Raw genomic sequence first — 19,919 nt, forward strand, 5'->3', positions numbered from 1 at the left:
TCTGGGTCTATTGTTGTGGTTTTTGGTCAGATGGCAGCATGGGGAACCTCGCTGCCCAGGAATTGAACCCATGCCGCCTGTGTTGGAAATGCAAAGCCTTAACCACTGGACTACCAGCACCTGCTTCGAGTCTGAGCAAGTGGAATCAGGGTTTCCTTGCATGGCCTGAAAGCATCTCCCTCGTTAGCTTCACTTCCTTGGAGAAGAGCTTGAGGCATCGGGAGACGTCCTTCCTTCCTTCCTTCCCTCCCTCCCTCCCTCCCTCCTTTCCTCCTTTGACAGAGAACTGTTTTTCTCATCCTCTCCCCTTGCCTGCATCTCAAATTCCTCCTGCCCTTCCCCACTCCAGACAGGAATACAGCCCAAGGGATGTGCTTCAAGCTGCAACTGTACCAATTCAGGTCTCTTGATTGGAAGGCCCTCCTCAGGTGATGGTACAAGCGTTTGGGGAGGAGAAGACGGGGAGCTGGAGGCACCTTCCTGTGTGCCTGATGTCCTGCCTGTGGGAGTGCTGTCCAGAGACTTGCTTCCTTCACAAGTGGCTCTTGTGTCTGTCACCTGCCATCAGGGCCGGGCGCTTGTGTCACCTGCCATCAGTGATGGGGGAGGATGCCGTCCTTGTTGGAGCATCAGTCCTTCCAGTGAATATTCAGGGTTGATTTCCTTTAGGATTGCTTCGATCTCCTTGCTGTCAGTTAAGATGTGCCATTGGAAGGCTTCTTGGGAACTCCAAGAAGGAGCTGATCCGGTCCCAGGATCCCCCAGTAGCACACAGCCTCCTCAGCGGAGCAGCGCTGGCTAGGGTGGTGGGCTGTTTGTCCTTCGTGGGCAGAGGACTCAGAGTAACAGGCTGGTGAGACACATCCCCAGTCACCCCACCCTTTGCCTCTTACGCAACACAGCAAGAGATGTGTCAGCGTCTGTTTGGGCTTCACAACTGCAGAGCGTGGCTTCTGTGCAGGGCTCTCATTTCCAATGCTTGGAGGGTTGGTGAACACCAGGTGAGTCCCAGGGATTCGGTGATGGAAACCAGACCCTTTTCCAGGCCTCCAAGCAGCTGTTTTAAACCTGCTCCCCATGAGCTGCTGTCTCGCTTTGTTTGGTAATAACATCCCATCCTGCTCACTAGAATGCATGGCTACTGGCAATAGCAATAAAACAAAGGAAGAGCAGGCTTTCAACAAACTATGCTTTGAAATATGAATGGTTGGTCATTCATTTATCAACATATCCTCCAATCGAACGCATACTCTGCTTTAACCCCAGAAGTGGGACTTCCCTGTGGTCTAGTGGTTCTCACTCCACGCTCCCAATGCAGGGGGCACGAATTGGATCTCTGGTTTGGGAACTAAGATCCCACATGCTGTACAGCACAGCCTAAAAATAACCCACAATAGGTAAAGGCTGACCTTACTTGTGGGGAAATTATGGTCTTCTAGGAAAGGCAGGTATGGAGATAACAAGTCTAAAAGTCAGATCAGTCATTGCAAGTGTGCAACACATGGAGAGGCAGAAGACCGAGGTGTGATGAGAGTGTAACAGGGACATCAGGAAGCCACTCCTGATGAAAGAGCACCTGAAGAAGTGACCATCGAACTGAGGTCTGAAGGACCATGAGGAATCAGCTTCTGAACTGCATGAAAAAGAGGTTTTGAGGCGTAGGAAGTACCAAGGTCCTGAGTCAGACAAGCACTTGGTGATTTCAGGAATTGAAAGCCTTGCAGGGCTGGGGCAAGGACTGCGGGGGTGGGGGTGGGGAGGGGAGACCTGGGGAGGAAGGTGGTGGGGGGAGGGGCCAGACTACTGTGTATCAGGAAGAATTCATGTTTGCATATAACAGAATGCTGAATCTGAGGACTTAACAAGCATTCCGCCAGGGACCCAGGTTCTGTCTAACTGTCCACTCCACTATCCTATCTTATCTTTATTGCTTCCCTGGTGGCTCAGATGGTAAAGAATCTGCCTCCAATGCAGGAGACCAGGGTTTGATCCCTGGATTGGGAAGATCTCTTGGAGAAGGGAATGGCTACCCACTCCAGTATTCTTGCCTGGAGAACCCCGTGGACAGAGGAGCCTGGCAGGCTATAGTCCATGAGGTTGCAAAGAGTTGGACATAACTGAGTGACTAACCCTTTCATTTGTCTTAATGCTCACAAGATGGCTGTTGAAGCTCCAGTCATCACATCTGCATTCCAGGCAGGAATAAAGAGAAGGGCAAAGGCAAGAGGGATGAGCAGTCAAATTTGACCTCTTGTAAAAGGCTCTACTAGAACCTTCAGTATATCTCATAAGCTAGCCTGCATCACATGGTAAGCCTTAAGTCATCCAGGGAATGAAGTTTTTTAGTTGACTACATTGCTGCTTGCTACAAAATTAATGTGCTATTAATAAAGAAGCGGGGTAATGAATATTGGATAGGCGAAATCTAGAGTTTGCCTCACAGGGCCTTGGAGGTCATGGTAAGGAATGTGGCCTTCAATCTGAGTGCAGCTGGGAAGCCGCAGAATGTTCCAAGCAGGACTGTGACAAGAAGGGGGAGACATTGAGGGTTGCCCCCTTGAGGCACAGCATCACACAACTGTGGACTTGTGTATTAGCCTCCTAGGGCTGCCATAACAGAGTATCACAGACTGGGTGGCTTAAAACAATAGAAATTATTCTCTCACAGTTTTGGCCAGAAATCTGAATCAAGGTGTCAGCAAGGTCACAGTCACTCTGGAGGTTAGGGGAGATTCTTCCTTGCCTTCTCCTAGTTTCTGGTAGCCTCTGATAATCCTTGGTGTTTCTTTGTTTGTAAACTGCATCACTCCAATCTTTGTTGTGACATGGACTTCTTCCCTGTGTCCCGTCTGTGTCTCTGTATCTAAATCTCCCTCTCCTTTGTTTTGTAACAATCATATAACAAGCCTGTCATTGGATTTAGGTCCCATCCTAATGCAGTAGAACCTCATCTTAACTTGACATCTGCAAAGACTCTTATTTCCATTCATGGTCATATCCAAAGTACTGAAAGTTATGACTTAAACATAGATTTATGAGGGACACAATTAAACCTTTTGTGCATTCAAAAGGACTAACCTGGTTAGTTCACCAGGTCAAAGAGGGACTTCCTTGGTGGTCCAGTGGCTAAGACTCCCAACTTCCAATGCAAGGGGCCTGGTAGGGTTCGATCCCTGACCAGGGAACTAGATCCCGCATGCCGCATCTAAGACCTGACACAACCAGATAAATTAATTAAATTAAATGAATATATTTTTTAAAAGGACTAGAGTGCCACCTAGACCCTGCTTGGCTCTGTTGGCTGCTCATGTCCTCCTCTCCTGCTTTTTATGAAAAGACAGCCCAGGAATTAGGGAAGCAAGTTTACTTCCAAAATCTTGACCGTGCTAGGCACTGGTCCTTCTTACTTCTATAAAAGGGCAAAAGGAAGGTTCTGGGCTCCCTGAGCAGGCCTCGCCTCACCTCAGCAAACCCTTCTCAGGCATCAAGGATTCAGGGATCCTGAGCCGTGGTGCAGAGGTGATTTTGCCTGTCCCTCTGTGTCAGGGGCTCAGAGTTTGAGGCGATGGGGTGGAGGTTGGAGAGGACATCTAAATGGTGGACTGAATAGCATCTAAACTAGGGCTTCCTTTCTTCAGGCAAAATTTTAGGCCCACTGATGCTGTTTAATAAACCACTCCTTTGTTGGACCTAGTGGAGAGAAGAGTTGAGCGATAGCTGTGTCTGTGGCAGGTGGTTGCAGCTGAACCTGAACTGGCTTCAGAGTTGTGGTCCTGCAGACGTTCAGGTGCAGAGTGTTGGTCAGGGCCCCTGTGGTTGTTCTTTGAGGTGGAATCACTCACCACGTGATTCCCTGGAAGCAGTTTGGGGGCCTTCAGACTCTTCTCGTGGGCACATTTGTTCACGTGTCTTTGCATGAGTTGGTGTGCAAGGGGCTTGCTTTCTTGGCAGGTTTTTGTTTTTGTTTTAGTTTTCTGGAGCTTTTTTTTTTTTTTTTTAAATTGAAGTATAGTTAATTTACCAGGTTTCCCTGGTGGCTCAGATGGTAAAGAATCTGCCTACAATGCAGGATACCCAGGTTCGATTCCTGGCTCAGGAAGATCCCCTGGAGAAGGGAATAAGAGAGGAGCCTGGCGGGCTATAGTTCATAGAGTCTGAAAGAGTTGGACACGACTGAAGCAACTTAGCATGCGTGCATACATAGTTAATTTGCAATGTTGTGTTAATTTCTGCTATACAGCTAAGTGATTCAGTATACACACACACACACACACACACATATATATACACATTCTTTTCTATATTCTTTTCCATTCTGGTTTGTCTCAGGGTACTGAATCGCGGTCCCTGTGCTATATGGTAGAACCTTGTTTATCCTTTCTATGTAAAATACTTTGCCTCTGCTAATCTCCAACTCCCAGTCCATCCTTTCTGTACACCCCCTGCCCCGTGGCAACCACAGGTCCGTTTTCTACGTCTGTGAGTCTACTTCTGTTTTGCAGGCTGGTTCATTTGTGTCATATTTAAAATTCCACGTATAAGTGATATCATATGGTATTTGTCTTTCTCCTTCTGACTTCCTTCACATATATGATAATCTCCAGTTGTATCCATGTTGCTGCGAGTGGCATTATTTCATTCTTTCCTGAGTAGTATTTCGTTGTATATATGTGCCACGTCATCTGTACCGAGTCATCTGTCCATGGACGTTTAGGTTATTTTCATCTCTTGGCTATTGTGAATAGTGCTATGAAGATAGGAGTGCATGTATATTTTTAAATTATAGTTTTGTCTAGATATATGCTCAGGAGTGGGATTGTTGGAGCATATGATAATTCTAGTTTTAGTTTTCTGAGGGACCTCCATACTATTTTCTATAGAGGTGTCAGGTGATTTGGGGGGTCATTTTTTGCCTTTTTTTTTTTTTTTTTTTTGGTGGTCAAGGTGGGGATACCAGCAGAAATGACTGGGGATAGGAAACTTGGAGACCCAGGGGGGAAAATGTGACTTCTGGTCTTTGGCAGGGGGTGGGATGAGGGAAGAAGCAGAAGCTGAAGGGGCTGCTTTCCTGAGGGAGGCTGTGAACACAGATATTCCCATGCCTGTGGGCAAGCTGAGATTCAGTGCTTCCTCCTCTGGGCATCTTCTAGGACCTCAGGGTAGATGACTGTGGCAGCAGTGGGAGGCAATATCCATGGGCACCCATGACTGGTGGCATCAGGTTGGCCCCCCCTCAGGAGGTTTCATGAGTAAAACCAGAAATCCAACAAGCATGGGCCCAGGTGACTCTCACAAACAGTACCTGTGAGTCACCCCTTGAGGACTCCTGTGGATGGTGGAGGCCCTCACTGGGCAAGTCGGGGGAGAAGATCAATAAGAAGGTGTTCTTTAAGCTGAGCATTGAAGAGGAGGGATCTGCTGGGGGCAGAAAGCAGAGTCATTCCTGGCAGGAAGATCAGCATATGCAAAGGCCTGAATGACCAACGGTGGCCTGAGACTACTGGGAAGTTGGTCTGGTGAGTGGGTGCCCAGGATGCATAGGTGAAGGAGAGAGAGAAGTGAAGCTAGAGAGAGGGTGGGGCGGGCTCATGGGGGAACCTCATATGCAAGGCTGAGGTTTGGGTTTTCGTCTCTAGGGCAGTGGGAGCCCCAGATGGCTTATGAGCAGAGGATTGTGGCCTCATGTGTTTCCAATTTGTTTAGATTTGCTTGATGTCCATGCTAGGAATGGGTGGAGGGGCCGGCAGTCTAGAGGCTGGAGGGGAGGAACCAGGCAGTGGCCAAAGGAAATCTAACCCCACCCCTACCCTGCCTGGCCCCATGTTTCTCCTGTTCATCTTCCCCCAGCCCTGCCCCAACCCCAGGCCCCAGAGTGTGTCACCTGTCAGAAAAACAGAGTCTGCCTCCGGGCGGGTGGATAGAGCAGGCGACCCTCGGCCCTGCTCATGCTGGGACCCGGGCAAAGGCTGGCTGGGCAGCTGGCAGCTTGGCAGGGAAAACATGGTTAGCTCTGCTGTGTCTGCAGCCACTGCTGCCTGACAGCCTGATTAATGACCTGCAACGCCCAGGGCTCTGCACGGGTCAGCAGCCCCATGGCTGTGGCAGCGGCCAAATGGACCTGCCCGCTGTGCCTCCGCTCCTCCTCGGCTGTGCTCCCAGATGGGCTGAAAGGCTTTGACATGGCCTCCTCCCCAGGCTCTTCCACTCTTTCTGCTGATTGTTTCCCAGCCTCCTTTAAATCCTGCCCCTAAATGCTCCCTTGCAGGAGAGGCTTTACAGAATTAACTCCCAGCCCTCTGGATTCTGGCTTATTCTTCATTTTGTCCCAATCAGGCACATAGTAAAGCTTAAAAATATATCTTGAAGGCATCATTGCTGCTTCTTTCCCCGTTCTCAACTCTTTAGTGACTCGTATGGGCCCTGTCTTATCTCTCTGCTAGAGGGTCTCTGTTTGGGTATTCCGTTTGCATGGGTCCCACTTCCTCCATCAGACTAGCAATGCCCAAGATCAAGGATCTGCCTCCGTCTTTAGATGGGTAGCTTCCAAGATTCAGATTTTTCTTCTCCGTTAAATTGGGTGCTCCCCAGGGCAGGGGGCTGTGTCTCCCCCTCAGACTGGGAGCTCCGTGAAGACAGGGCTCTGTTTGAGGCTACCTTATCTGTTGCTCCTTCATGTCCCGAGTTGAGCTCTGCCTTGGGTATGCTCTGGGGCAGGGGTGAGGTAGCGGGGAATGGAACTCAGGGCTCTAGGAAAACCTCCTGGCCTGTCCTGGGGATGGCAGAGTGGAGCTCAGGTATAGCAGGCATGAATTTAGCTGGAACAGAGCTGTTGGGGGCATAGCTAGGGGGCAGGTACTGAGCTCTCCAGGGCCAATGGCATCCAAGGGGCTCCCAGGCCTAAACCAGCTCTTCTGGGCTATGGTCTGGGAGGACCGTGAATTCTCTATCCAGACATCTGGATGGAGGAGGTGCAGAGGGTGGTTGCTAACATCCTGTCTCCTCATCCTCCTGTGGACTCTGTCTTGGATAACAACAGGAGGACAACCACAGCTACTATGTGTCCCGTCTGTATGGTCCCAGCGAGCCCCGCAGCCAGGAGCTATGGGTGGACGTGGCCAAGGCCAACCAGAGCCAAGTGAAAGTTCACAGAATCCTCTCCAACACCCACCGGCAGGCTTCGGTGAGTGCCCCAGTCCCTGGCAGCAGGGGGCCAGCCCACTCTGCCTGGTCAGTGGGCATGGCTATGGCCTGAGGTCTGGGGTCTGGGGAGTGCCTTCCCAGAGGATCCTAGGGGGCTTGGCCGGAGTTGGGGTGCCCACCTGTGGCCCTGGGGGCCTGCCCTGGACATGCCTACCCCCCCCACCCCATCCAGATAAGCATGGGGCAGTGTGACTGCCCGGCTACCTGGCCTGCAGGTTGGCCCTGCTGACTCTCTCCTGTCCCCTGCAGAGAGTGGTCTTGTCCTTTGATTTCCCTTTCTACGGGCATCCTCTGCGGCAGATCACCATAGCAACCGGAGGTAAGGCCTTGTCTGTGGGGCTGGGAGAGGGTGTGGAGATTTCAGCTAGAACCTGGGACCTAAACTGGAAAGGTTCACTGGAGTCAGGGTTTTATAGATGGACTAGGGTGGGTCCCACATGTGGCTCTCTCTTGGGACCCCACTCTCAGGTGAGAGATCATGAGTGTTTCGGACCACCTCCCTCACGTCTGCTGACTTAATTGTGTGTGTGTGTGTGTGTGTGTGTGTGTGGATGTGGGTGCACGTGCATGTGTGTCTCCCTCTGGGTCAGCACAGCCCAGTGTGGGCGGTTCCTTGGCCCTTGTGCTTCTGAGTCTGTGAGTGAGAGGGAGGAGACTGCACTGAGAGCCTGTTTCCTGGGACCAGGCTCCCTGTTGATATGAGGGAGCCCATCTTGGATTCCTGTGCACTTTCCAAGGGACAGAGATGGGTGGAGGGGCAGAGAGAACCTTCTCTAGTCTGGGCCCCTTTTGCTCTATATACACCAGACCCATGCCCACCATGTGATGCTGGGGGTCAGAGGTCCAAGACTCACTTCCAGCTCCATCTACACTACTCCTTCCTGCATGAGGAAGCAAGTCCATCTCTGATGACTCATCTACACTTCTTCCCACCCCAGGCTTCATCTTCATGGGTGATGTGGTCCATCGGATGCTCACAGCTACTCAGTACGTGGCCCCTCTGATGGCCAACTTCAACCCTGGCTACTCTGAAAACTCCACAGTTGCTTATTTCGACAATGGTGAGATCAGAGCTCAGAATTTAATTCATCCAGCTCCAGGGGTCCCCTGGTCTAGCCCCTTTAGAGGCGCCCAAGGCCCAGAGAGGGCAAGGGACTTGCCCACAGTCACACAGCTCAGCAGCTACCCTACCTTTGTGTTCATTTTCCTCACCTGGGGACAAAACGCCTGCTACCTGATGAGAAAATTAAGTGAAAACAATTGGCTCTCGGTGCTGCCGTCTCTGGGGTCGCACAGAGTCGGACACGACTGAAGCGACTTAGCAGCAGCAGCAGAGGTGAAATAAACATTAGAGACCTTGATTGTTTCTTACTCTCACCAGGTTGTCCCTTGAGAACCTACCTTCTGCCCCAGGAGAACAGAAGTTTCTACTGTTTCTCCTCCTTTTCATCTCAGGGGGTCAGGATAGGCAAGAAGGACAGGGCAGTGCTTGGGGTTGGAGATGATACAGGTACAATTACAGTACCTGGTTGGGGGCAGAGAGGGTGCAGCAGGGTCTCCTGGCTGCCCTCCAGCTTGGGAACCAGACTGTTTGTGGGCTGCCCAGTTTCTGCCTCCTGTCAAATTTCCAAACTGCCCCCATCATCACTAAAGGCACTAGCTGGTGTCCCATCCACGTGGGCCACCATTTCTGCAGGGCCCTGCTCCCTGCATGACCTCCCTGACCAGCCAAGTCTCTGCTCTCCTCACCAGGGACAGTCTTTGTTGTTCAGTGGGACCACGTCTACCTCCAGGGTCGGGAGGACAGGGGCAGCTTCACCTTCCAGGCGGCTCTGCACCAAGACGGCCGCATTGTCTTCGGCTACAAAGAGGTGAGTGGGCCATTCTTTCATTCAACAAAAATGTCGAGGCCCTGTAGTGCGCCAGACTTAGGGTGTGGTGCTGGAGGTACAGAAGTTCACAGGATGGCTGCCGGCCCATCTTTGTGGAGCTGAGAATCTGGCTCAGGGGATAGATAGTAACTGTGGGGGCAAGTGCTCTTAAATAGTGATGCCAGGAAAGCCTTTCACGGGGCTCTGTACCTGAACAGGAGCCTGGGAGGCTCTCCTGAGGAAAAGAGTTGAAATCTTCAGAACGTGTAGGAGTTAAGGAAGCAAAGAGGAGGGTGAAGTGTGTTCTGGGAGGGAGAAAAGCATATGCAAAGGCTCATGGCAGGACTGAGCATGGCTGGTATAAAGCACTGAAAGAAGGCGGCCTAGGGATTTCCCTGGCAGTCCAGTGGTTAAGTGCCGGTGGTGTGGGTTCCATCTCTAGTTGGGGAGCTAAGATCCTACATGCCTCCCCGCTGAAAAAGCAAAACAGAAACAATATTGTAACAAACTCAATAAAGACCTTAAAAAATGGTCCACATCAAAAAAAAAAAAAAAATCTTGAAAAACACCACTCTGGCTTCAAAGTGGAGAGCAGAGGGCTGGGACTCAGAGGGAATGCTGGAAGATGATGCAGGAGAACCGGCCAGCTTGGGGTAGGGTGGGGGTGATGGAGAGAACTGGATAGATTTGAGAGCCTGTTAGCAGGCTAGTTAACAGGATTGGAGATGTGTTTGACAGAGGAGGAGGGAAATGAAAGGAAGCTGGGAGAGGCTGAGGGTGACTCCTCTATGGAGGTGCCATTCACAAAGAGAAAGAAAAGAAAAAGGAAATGTGTTTGGAGATGATGTGGGGATGACTTGGAATTTGGATGGGCCCATTGGGTTGAGATGTCTGAGCCCTCCAGGAGTCAATGCCCACCAGGCAGATGGGTCTGAAGCTCCAAGAAGAGCTGGTCCAAGAGTGTTTTGGGGGTAGACGGAGCCTCTTCTTTCCCCCCTGCAGATCCCTATACCCGTCCTGGAAATCAGCTCGTCCCAGCACCCTGTCAAAGCAGGCCTGTCAGATGCCTTCATGATTCTCAATCCATCCCCAGATGTACCAGGTGAGACCCCATGGACCCACAGAGATCCCTGGACGGGGCTGGACTCAGCTCAGATTGAGCCAGACTCGTGGGGGAGAGGGCAGTGGTAGGAAGTGGTTGCCGGGGTGGGAGGAGTTAAGTGGGAACTGAGGGAAGAAAAGGGGCAGAGTGAGTTCCAACTTCTCTTCATTTGAGCTGAGGTACCATTTTTCCAATAAAATCTCCAGTGGGAGGCACTGCTCTGGTGGTGGAGGGGGGTGGGGAGCCAGGGCCCTTCCATTTAGCACACCCTCCACTTAGAAAAATCTCCAAAGACACTAAATTAGGGTTTATTAGTCCTCCCAGAACACAACTGTAATTGCCTCCCAAACCCAGATGATAGAAGGAGCATCACAGGGGGCTTCAGGAGACAGGAAAATTGGATTTCTCTCCTGTCCCTGATCCCCGTTCCCCAATTCCCCTTCCTGGAGGCAACCAGGGCCACCAGGGTATTTCTAGAGCTACAAGCCTTCAGGTAAGTATAGTATACGTAAGTGTATTTATCATAAACAATGGCATAAGATGTCCTCTGTTCTGCTCCTGAATAAAGTATATCCTGCCCATCTTTCTGGATCACTCTTTTTAATAACTGTACACCCCTTGCATGGATGTACCTTAATTGAACCAGTCCCCTGGGCCCAGACTTTTCAGTTGTTTTCATCTTTCATTACAACAAATAATACTGCCGTGAATATTCTTGCAAATATGTACTTTTATGCTCTTGCATGAGTATTTCCATAAGATTAATTCCCATCACTTCACCTGTCCCTCCACTGTCCCTTCTCCCACCCCCAAACTCCCAGCACTCTAGTCAGTGGCTCAGACCCTGCTCTGTTGCACCAGTCAACTACTCTAATTGGTTGGTTAAAACCTATACTGAGCCAGTTACTAAAGAGTTTCAGTATCACCCTGATTGTATTAGTTAGCTACTGCTGCATAACAAATTGTGCCAAAACTTAGAGGCTTAAAACATTATCTCAGGGTTTCTGTGGATCAGGAAACAAAGCATGACTTAACTGGGTCCCCTGGTTTAGACTCCTTCACAGGCTGCTCTCAAGGTGGTTGCCAGGCTTGCCTCAGTGACTGTTGGGGGGACCTCTAAGAGCTTTCATGTGGTTGTGACAGGATTCAGTTTCCCCTTGGGTTCTGGCTGCGTCAACGTCCCCATAGGACAGTTCATAATGTGGCAGCTGGCTTCCATCAGAGCAGGCAAGGAAGACAGCAGTAGAGGGTGAGCGAGAGGGGAGCCAGAGCCTTCTCATAACCTCACCACTTTTGCCACTTTCTGCTGGTTGGAAGGAAGTTCCTAGGTCCAGCCCACACTCAAGATAGGATTAAACAGGGTGTGAATCCCAGGAGGCAAGGATCACTGGGGTCATTTAGGGGCACACTGATTACAACCCCATCCCTAGATACTGAGCTTATAGTTATCTTATTGGATTATCCTGCAGCACTGTAAATGAAGTCTGTGCATTTGTCTCTTTCTAAATGAAGACGAGGAGGCTCAGAGAGGTGGCGTGACTTGCTTTTACACAGCTCTGAGGGTTAGAACTGAAACCCAAATCTTCTGTATTTTGAACCCTAGTGTCCACCATTGAGGCTTTCTAAATCCAACCAACTCCCTCTCCATCCAGAGCGGGCAATCCTTCCCTCCTCAGTTCCCCAAACACCCACAGCACTGTGTGCACACACCCAGGCTGTTTTACAGGAAGGACTGCTCTTGGTATGCATGCCTCCCTGCCCCTCACCACGGCCCTGTTTTGCGCGCCTCGGGGGTGGGGTCCGTGCCTCCCTCACAGGCCCTGTGCCGGGCGGCAGGAAATGTGTGCTGGATCCAGCTGTAGAATGAGGGTGAGTTAGAGGAAGTCAGATCCCCCGCGAGTGTCTGCCTCTGAGGCTCCTCTATGGTTCTAGAATGAAAGGCTGTTTTAGAGCAAGCCAGGGAGATGTGGGGAGGTGTGGTAATGAGGGGCGAGGGAGGAAGCAGAACCCACCTGAAATAACAGGAGGGCGGCTGCGCCTGTTCTGTGAGCCCTGGAGGAAATACAAGGGCTGTTGTGGCAGCGGCTAGATCAGGTGGCTCCAGCTGTGGTCATGAGGCGCTGAGTCTACCAGCCAAGGGAAGCCCACGTCTGACTCGAGACACTGCCCAGCAGCTCCCGGCCTCCAGGCTCCCTGCCCCCTGTCCCCTGTCTCCCTACTCCTTGTTGTCACTGCCAGACAGAGCTGATCTTGTCATTCTCTGGCTCCTTATGGCCCCAAACATGAATTCAGAGTTCTTAGTGTGGCACTTGGGGCCTACACAGCTGTGCACAGCCTACTGTTTGATTTTTCTTTTAGTGTTATTGAGTCGTGTCCGACTCTTTGCGACCCCACGGACTGGAGCCCTCCAGGCTTCTCTATCCATGGGGATTTTCCAGGCAAGAATATTGGAGTGGGTTACCATGCCCACTAAGGGATCTTCCCAACCGAGGGACTGAACCCAGGTCTCCCGCATTGCAGGTAGAGTCTTTGCCGTCTGAGCCACCAGAGAAGCCATGTAGCACTGTGTAACTTTCAGGCATTAGAGCATAAAGATCTGACTTACATACATCATGAAATGATTACAATAAGTTTAGTTAACATCTCCCATCTCATGAAGATGCAAAATTAAAGAAAAAAAATAGATTTTTTTCCTTGTGATGAAAACGCTTAGGATTTATTCTCTTAATAACTTTCATGGATAACATACAACAGTGTTAATTATATTTCTCACGTGTATTATGGGCACAGGCCTACCCTTCTGGGCTGGTCTCTGAACCCTCCTGTCACCCACCACTCTGTCCAGTCAGCACTGGTCTGCATGCCCTGTGTTCCCCAAACATGCCAAGGGGGAATCTGCGTCTTTCTGATGCAGTTCCTCATGTAAAATGCCACCCCGTGCCCTAGTCCTTTTACCACTTGGCAAAATCCTACTTATCCATTGGTCCAGCTTCCTCCATGCAGCAGAATTCACGTTCCTCCTCCATCCTCCGGGCACTTTGTTAAGAGCTTTAATATAGAACTCATGACACCATCCTGCCTCATTCGTCTTCTCCCCAACTAGCTGTGAGCTCCTTGGGGCTCCAGCACTTAGCCCAGTGTCTGCAGCAGGGCAGGTGCTCAAAAAATGAGCCCTGGAACTGGTGCTGAAGAGACTGGATGTGGTAGAGACCATGTGCTCTGCCTTCTGGTGACCCTAAGTGAGAACAGAGCCTGACATCTGAGTTTAGGGATGAGTGCTCTGATAACCACATCTCTTTCTGTCAGAGATTTTTCAGCTTGGGGATCAGGTGTGGACTTAAAAGGAGCACTGAGGTGTGGTTGAAGTAAATCACATGTATGCATTTTTCTAGGGCAGTATCCATGGCCTTCAGTGGATTTTAAAATAGGCTACAATTCCTGCTTTTCAGAGTGATGGCTTTTATGTGGCTGAGAGATCAGATTCCTCTGGGTCTGATAGTCAACCCAACAAATAGGGAATTCATTTGAATTTGGTTGAGATGCAAATATTGGGTAGGCCAAGAAGTTCGTTTGGGTTTTTCCATAAGATATTATGGAAAATGAACTTTTTGGCCAACCCAATCACAATATATTTCAAAAAACCATGATAGAAGTTCAGGGAGAGGCCTTTGGTCCACAGATAATGTCACTGTGGATATTCCTGTTGTCCCAACCCACCTGTCCCATAGAATAGGCGATGTCCCTGCCCTGGCACCCAAGCTTGCCTCCTCCCTGCCTGGGGTGCTGTGAGGAGTGGCATTTACTCCCCATTATTCAACTGAACCATGTCTGGGGGACTCTCTCCTTCCCCCAGGCTCCCAACACTTTCCTCCCACCCCTGTCTGAAGGTGGAGGGAATTCTGCACAGTCTCATGCCTGGGATTGAGGAAGGAAAACAGGCAGAATTTCTCTTACCATCACTTCCTTGAAGAAACTGCTCTGCAGGCTTTGGAGCAGAGAGTCTGCAGAATGTGCTTTGTTGCAGAGAAAAGATTCAGATTAGTAGCGTCTGTTTGCAGAAGCAGGCAAAACATAAACAGAGAGTAGTTGATACACTCTGTATTTGACTGGCGGGGGGCCCAGAAGTCAATATAATTTCCTCTATTCATTTAAGAAACCCTGTCTTTCACGGACAGTATAAAAGCAACTTTAGGGTCTCCAATATAAAAACTGATAGATTCTGAATTAATGGAATCGATAAATGAGGATTTCTTTATTAAAAGCTCCAAATGGCAACCTGCCACTTGGCTGGCCCCAGAATAGCCTTGGATGGCCCAAGCACTGGAACCTTCTCCTGTTCCAGAACCTTCCTTTCGTTTCAAAGGCAAACTTGAGAAATGTGGCAGTGGCCCGTGCTGTACCTTGGTGCTGGGTGGGGAAGAGGAGGCCCGGGAACTGGCAGCAGAGGAGTGAGAAAGAGCAGCCAAGTAAGGGCGTGGGAGGGGGTATCGTCACCGTATCTGGCCCATTTTGTCATCTCCCTGCTCCTCATTAAGGATCCTCCATGGTGCTCTTTTGTTGTGGCTTTTTATCCATCCTGGTGCCCTGCCCCAACCCCGCCCCCATGGACCTGATTTTTACTTTTACTTTCTGGTTTTCCTTCTACTCTGCTCCCTCCTTGTCTGCTCTCCTCCCTCAGTCACTTTTCTACTTTGCATCTGTGCTGAGGGGCCTCCCCCGCTGGGCTGCAAGCTCCCTGGGGTATAGGATTCTCATTGTATTTATCTCTGGGGTCCCCTGCTAGGGCTCAAGTCACGGTTATTAAATGAATAACTGAATGAGCAGAGGAAGATGTGAATGAATAAATGAAAAATCCCTCCTGATCCACCATCTTCAATTTTTTTGTACGGTAGCCACCGTCTCGGAGGAAAGTTTGTGGCTGGATCTGTCAGTCTGATTTCTTCTGATCAAACCAACCCTCTCCCACTGGTGTCTGGTGTGGAAACAAAACGGGACATGCCAAGCTCTCCTTTGAGCCACGGACGTCTCTTGATTGCATAGCAGGGCTCTCCGGGTCTGGATCTTACCATTTCTGAATGTTCGATGAGTGGAAGCAGAGAGAACACAGAACGTCTCAAACTGCCAGGAATGTGGCTCTGGGGTGGCCACCATCTCGGTTCCGGGAGGGATCTGTTGGTCACGAAGACGGACGTCATCCTCTTTGGGCGAGCCCCAGATGTTGGCAAGATAATCCAGATGCAAGTAACACAGACTGGGATACCAAGGGTTCTGTTTATTGAGAAATAAAAGTCTTACCAAATCAGACACTTAAACAAGTACAAGTTGGCCGCTGAAGTGAGCAAATATTTTTAGTCAGAGATATGTTTCCATCCACCCACCCTCCTCCCCCTTTTTACCACACACATCTCCCCTTCCCTGCTGGTGGGGCTGTGCTGGGTTTTGGAGGATATAGCCCATTATCTCTGGCTGAACCCTCACTTGAGGCACATCCCCACTCCCCAGCTCGCTGGTCGGAGACCCATCCCTAGATTCTGGGGTAGAATTGACTGGGAGCCCTGCCTTCCCCAGCTGCTGCTTGCCCTTCTCTATCCCTAAAATTGACTCTCTTGACAAGTTCATGCCTCAACACTGACCCCCTTGTCCTATTTCACCTTCCTTCTAACCAAGGTTTGATTCCTGGGTCAGGAAAATCCACTGGAGTAAGGGATAGGCTACCCACTCCAGTATTCTTGGGCTTCCCTTGTGGCTCAGCTGGTAGAGAATCCCCCTGCAATGTGGGAGACCTGGATTCGATCCCTGGGTTGGAAAGATCCCCTGGAGAAGGGAAAGGCTACCCACTCCAGTATTCTGGCCTGGAGAATTCTAGGGACTGTATAGTCTGTGGGGTCACAAAAAGCTGGACACGACTGAGTGACTTTCACTTTCACTTTCACTTTCCTAACTGAGAGCCAGCTCTCCCCTACAGCGCTGTAGGTAGAGACACCCTGGAAGCCAATACTCCTGCTTTAAGCTCTAACTTTGGAAGGGTCTGGCTTTCTGTGGCCCGTTGGGGGCGGCCCTTTTGAGAAAGGCCATAATCTGTGGTGGGCTGGGGAGGAAAGGCGTTCTTCCTTTGTGCTGCGGGCTGAAGTTATGATAAATTGCTAGGGTTTTCCTGACTATTTATAAGCCATTCATTCGTTCCCAGTCCTTTCTCAAGACCCTGTTGTGTGCCAGGCCTGGGGCGAGGGGCTGGGGGACAGAGACGTATAAATTGCAGGCTCTGCCCTTGGGGAGCTCACAGTCTCAGGGGGCGGGTGGCCAGCAGAGTAAATGTTTGTGAAGCAGGTGACACTGGGTGGGGCACAGGGGGCTGTGGAGCTCAGAGGAGGGGCCACTAACTGCGTCCCTGCTTGGCAGATGTCTTTAAGGAGGACCTGTCATTTGAGTTGAGCCTTGACAGAAGAGGCAGATTAAGGAATAAATGTTTACACAGAGTCTATTCCAGGGCCTCAGGCATCTTGGAAGACCTGGTTTCACATTTACTTTTATCCTATTCCATTTTGGTGTTGAAGGGGGTGATTTTTCAGTAGAGTTGGCCCCTGGGGGTGGTGGGTGGGATGGAGCTGCGAAAGGCTGCCTGGAAGTTCCCCATCCTCCACCTAAGGTCTCACATGGCCCAGGCTCAGTCGAAGTCCAGGCCATCTTTGCAGAGAAGTTGGTGTCACACAGGGAGGGCCCTACCGCACCTGTGGTCTGTTGGGTGAATTGAAAATTGGAGCCTCTTCTGAGCAGATAATCTCTCACCTCCATCTCTTTCAGACCCACCCCTGCTTGGCAAGGGGCGTTTCTTATATCAAAAAAATCTCGTGTGTGTGTGTGTGTGTGTGTGTGTGTGTGTGTGCACATGCAGGCGCTCACATACACACATGTGACTCTGTGTGTGTGTGTGTGTGTATGTGCAGGCACTCACATGTGCACATGTGAGTGGGTGGTACTCACATTTGAAGTGCAGACCTTTGAGGTGGGTCTGCAGATTCCTCTTTAGTTCCAGGGGAGCTTTGTGGCCACCCGCGCCAGAGCAGTTTCCTTTATGTTGCACAGAATGTCTCAAGGACATTCTGTGGTTGCAGACGTTTTAGGGACAGAGGTGTCCCCAGGCTCTGCCGCAGAGAAGAGAGCACAGTGGAAAGAGAGCATGCTTTGGGGTCATCACCTGGGGTTCAGTCCTGGCTTAAGCAGGGGGTGTTAGTTGCTCAGTCGTGCCTGACTCTTTGTGACCCCATGGACTGTAGCCCACCAGGCACCTCTGTCCGTGGAATTCTCCAGACATGGTTTGCCATTCCCTTCTCCAGGGGATCTTCCTGACCCAGGGATCAAACCCAGGGTCTCCTGCATTGCAAGGTGATTCTTCATCGTTTGAGCCAAGCTATAGATTGAGGATAAATAGATGATAGAAACATAACTGAAATGTTCTTTTGAGCAGTATATGCTGCCCTAGATTTTTTGTTCAGGTCGGGGTGCCCAGCGGTTGCACAGGACACCCTGCTTTTTATGGATGCCCCTACTGAGTTCACTCCAGTGTTCTTGCCTGGAGAATCCCAGGGACGGGGGAGCCTGGTGGGCTGCCATCTATGGGGTCGCACAGAGTCAGACACAAGTGAAGCGACTTAGCAGCAGCAGCAGCAGCTACTGAGTTCTGCCACCTTAGGAAACTTTCCTCAAAATCACCTTCAGCTGGAAGGAAACTTATATCACCTATTCTGGGCGTCTAGTGACAAAAAACCCAGCTGAAACTAGTTCAGCTGAAAAGGGGTGCATTGGGAATACTGAAGTAGCCCAAAGAACCAAAGGAGGAGCCAACATCTGGGAAGATAGGACCAGGGCAGGTCCTGGACTCCAGGGACTGGGATGCCACCAGTATTCCATGCTTCTTTCCACAACATGGCTTCATCCTCTAGCTTTCCCCGTGAGACTGGAACTGTGGCCATTCGTGGACACCAAGCTTGCATCTTCTCAGCATTATTACTAGAGAGCAAAGGGCTGCGTGGTTACAATTAAAAAGTCCCAGGGAAGGTCTCTGATTGGTCCAACTTCATCAGATGCCCAACCCTGGACCAATCACTGTTGGCCAGGGAAGCAGAGTCATGAAAGAAGATACAGTACAGACCACATGTAGGAAGGGGCTGGGGGCAGTTCCTTCTGTTTCCAGAAGGAAGAAGGGCTGCTGGGTAAATACTAAAGTGGCCCTTTCCCCTCATGGGAAAGCTCATTCACGAAACTCAGCTGCTTGCAGCCTGTGTTTTGGAGCTGAAGGAAACCAACCGCAAATCATGGTTCTTCGGTGGGCATGGGGGAAATATCAGAGCATCTCAGACTGCCATTTTAGGAAAAGTCTTTCTATCTACAATTCCAGCTTTTTCCTCACAAGGGTGTTGGGGCAGTAATGTTTTTCCACTTCACAGATAAGAAACTGAGGCCCTAATGGTATCCAACTTGTCAGGAGCAGAACTTGACTCAGAATTCAGGTCTTTTGAGTCTGAGGTCCCCTAGGAAGTTTCTGCAGGGACTGAGGCAGGATGTCAACCTGGCTCCAGCCCTTGAACCATCAAGGAGGGGAGAGGATCTCCGAGGTCAGCCTGTCCATCTGCAGACATTTGCAGAGCACTCACTGTGGGTCAGGTTCAGGGCCAGATGATCACAGTTCAGTGGTCCCCACCCTCCAAATTGACCATCATGACTACATCATGCAAGGAGTGCAGTGGGAGGAGGGCCTGGGGCAAAGAGGGTAATAGGAGGGAGCTGGTCAAGGGGGGCTGCTCAGAGGAAGTGGCCCTGAGCTAGATCTGAAAGAGTGAGCTAGACAAGAAGAGAAAGGGTGGAAGAGTGTGATGGGTCAAGGGAACAGCAGCTGTGAAGGCACAGAGGGTGGACTCTGGACCCAGCAGCAGCTGGGCCTCTGCATTGTCAGCCTGCTTATGACACAGAGCTCGCTGCTCACAGTCAACTCCTATCCTCCTGTCTCTCCAGAGTTCCAACAGCATCATCCCGGAATGATGGTTTCACTTCCTGCCCTCAGGGGCTGCATACTGACTCCTGGTTCCTCTCACTACAATCTCCTGCCCCCCCGTCAGGCTCCAGGTCCCAAAGCCTATGAAATGCTCCCGATGACAAGCTCTGTCTCTGTTTCAGAATCTCGGAGAAGGACCATCTTCGAATACCACCGTGTGGAGCTGGACCCCAGCAAGGTCACCAGCACATCTGCCGTGGAGTTCACCCCGTTGCCAAGTAAGTAGGGCTTGTCCCCACTGATGGAAGAGAGGCATTCCGCTATCCTGGCAAGAGCACTGAAGTCACACTGACTTCCATCCCAGGCTCACCAGGGTCCCCTGTCTAGATACGGCCACCTGACTTCTCTGGGCCTCCGCTTCTCATTTGTAACATGGGCCTCACACTGCCTCCTTCCCAGGGCTATGGTATGGGTGAGAACTGCACTAGGTAGAGCTGAGGATGCAAATGAAAGTCCAGACACTCACTGACACATCCCAGGCCCAGGGCATGGCTTGTGCTTGATACATGACAGCTGCTGGTATTAACAGGCTTTCCCGGTGGCTCAGAGGTAAAGAGTCAGCCTGCAGTGCAGGAGCTTCAGGAGACACAGGATTGATCCCTGCATCTGGAAGATCCCCTGGAGGAGGGCATGGCAACTCATTCTAGTATTCTTCCCTGGAGAATCCCACGGACAGAGGAGCCTGGTGGGCTACAGT

The 19,919-nt window shown here is 50.7% G+C and overlaps 1 protein-coding gene and 1 long non-coding RNA gene across 2 annotated transcripts in view; one reads left to right on the forward strand and one right to left on the reverse strand.

Annotated features, from left to right (window-relative positions):
* Positions 1 to 19,919, forward strand: part of PLXDC1 (plexin domain containing 1) — an 82,517-nt gene that overhangs the window by 23,986 nt on the left and 38,612 nt on the right. Inside the window, exons 3-8 of the mRNA XM_055576011.1 lie at positions 7,037 to 7,180; positions 7,450 to 7,519; positions 8,139 to 8,261; positions 8,953 to 9,071; positions 10,074 to 10,173; positions 19,345 to 19,440. Coding sequence (XP_055431986.1) covers positions 7,037 to 7,180; positions 7,450 to 7,519; positions 8,139 to 8,261; positions 8,953 to 9,071; positions 10,074 to 10,173; positions 19,345 to 19,440 — 652 coding nt within the window. The remainder of the gene's footprint in view (positions 1 to 7,036; positions 7,181 to 7,449; positions 7,520 to 8,138; positions 8,262 to 8,952; positions 9,072 to 10,073; positions 10,174 to 19,344; positions 19,441 to 19,919) is intronic.
* On the reverse strand, positions 5,015 to 6,106 carry LOC129649048 (uncharacterized). Its single transcript, XR_008712946.1, has 2 exons — positions 5,882 to 6,106; positions 5,015 to 5,415 (listed from the first exon to the last, which is right to left on the reverse strand). It is a non-coding gene; the product is annotated as an uncharacterized LOC129649048 (long non-coding RNA).

This window comes from Bubalus kerabau, chromosome 4 (genome assembly GCF_029407905.1).
Source record: "Bubalus kerabau isolate K-KA32 ecotype Philippines breed swamp buffalo chromosome 4, PCC_UOA_SB_1v2, whole genome shotgun sequence".
Lineage (NCBI taxonomy): Eukaryota > Metazoa > Chordata > Mammalia > Artiodactyla > Bovidae > Bubalus > Bubalus kerabau.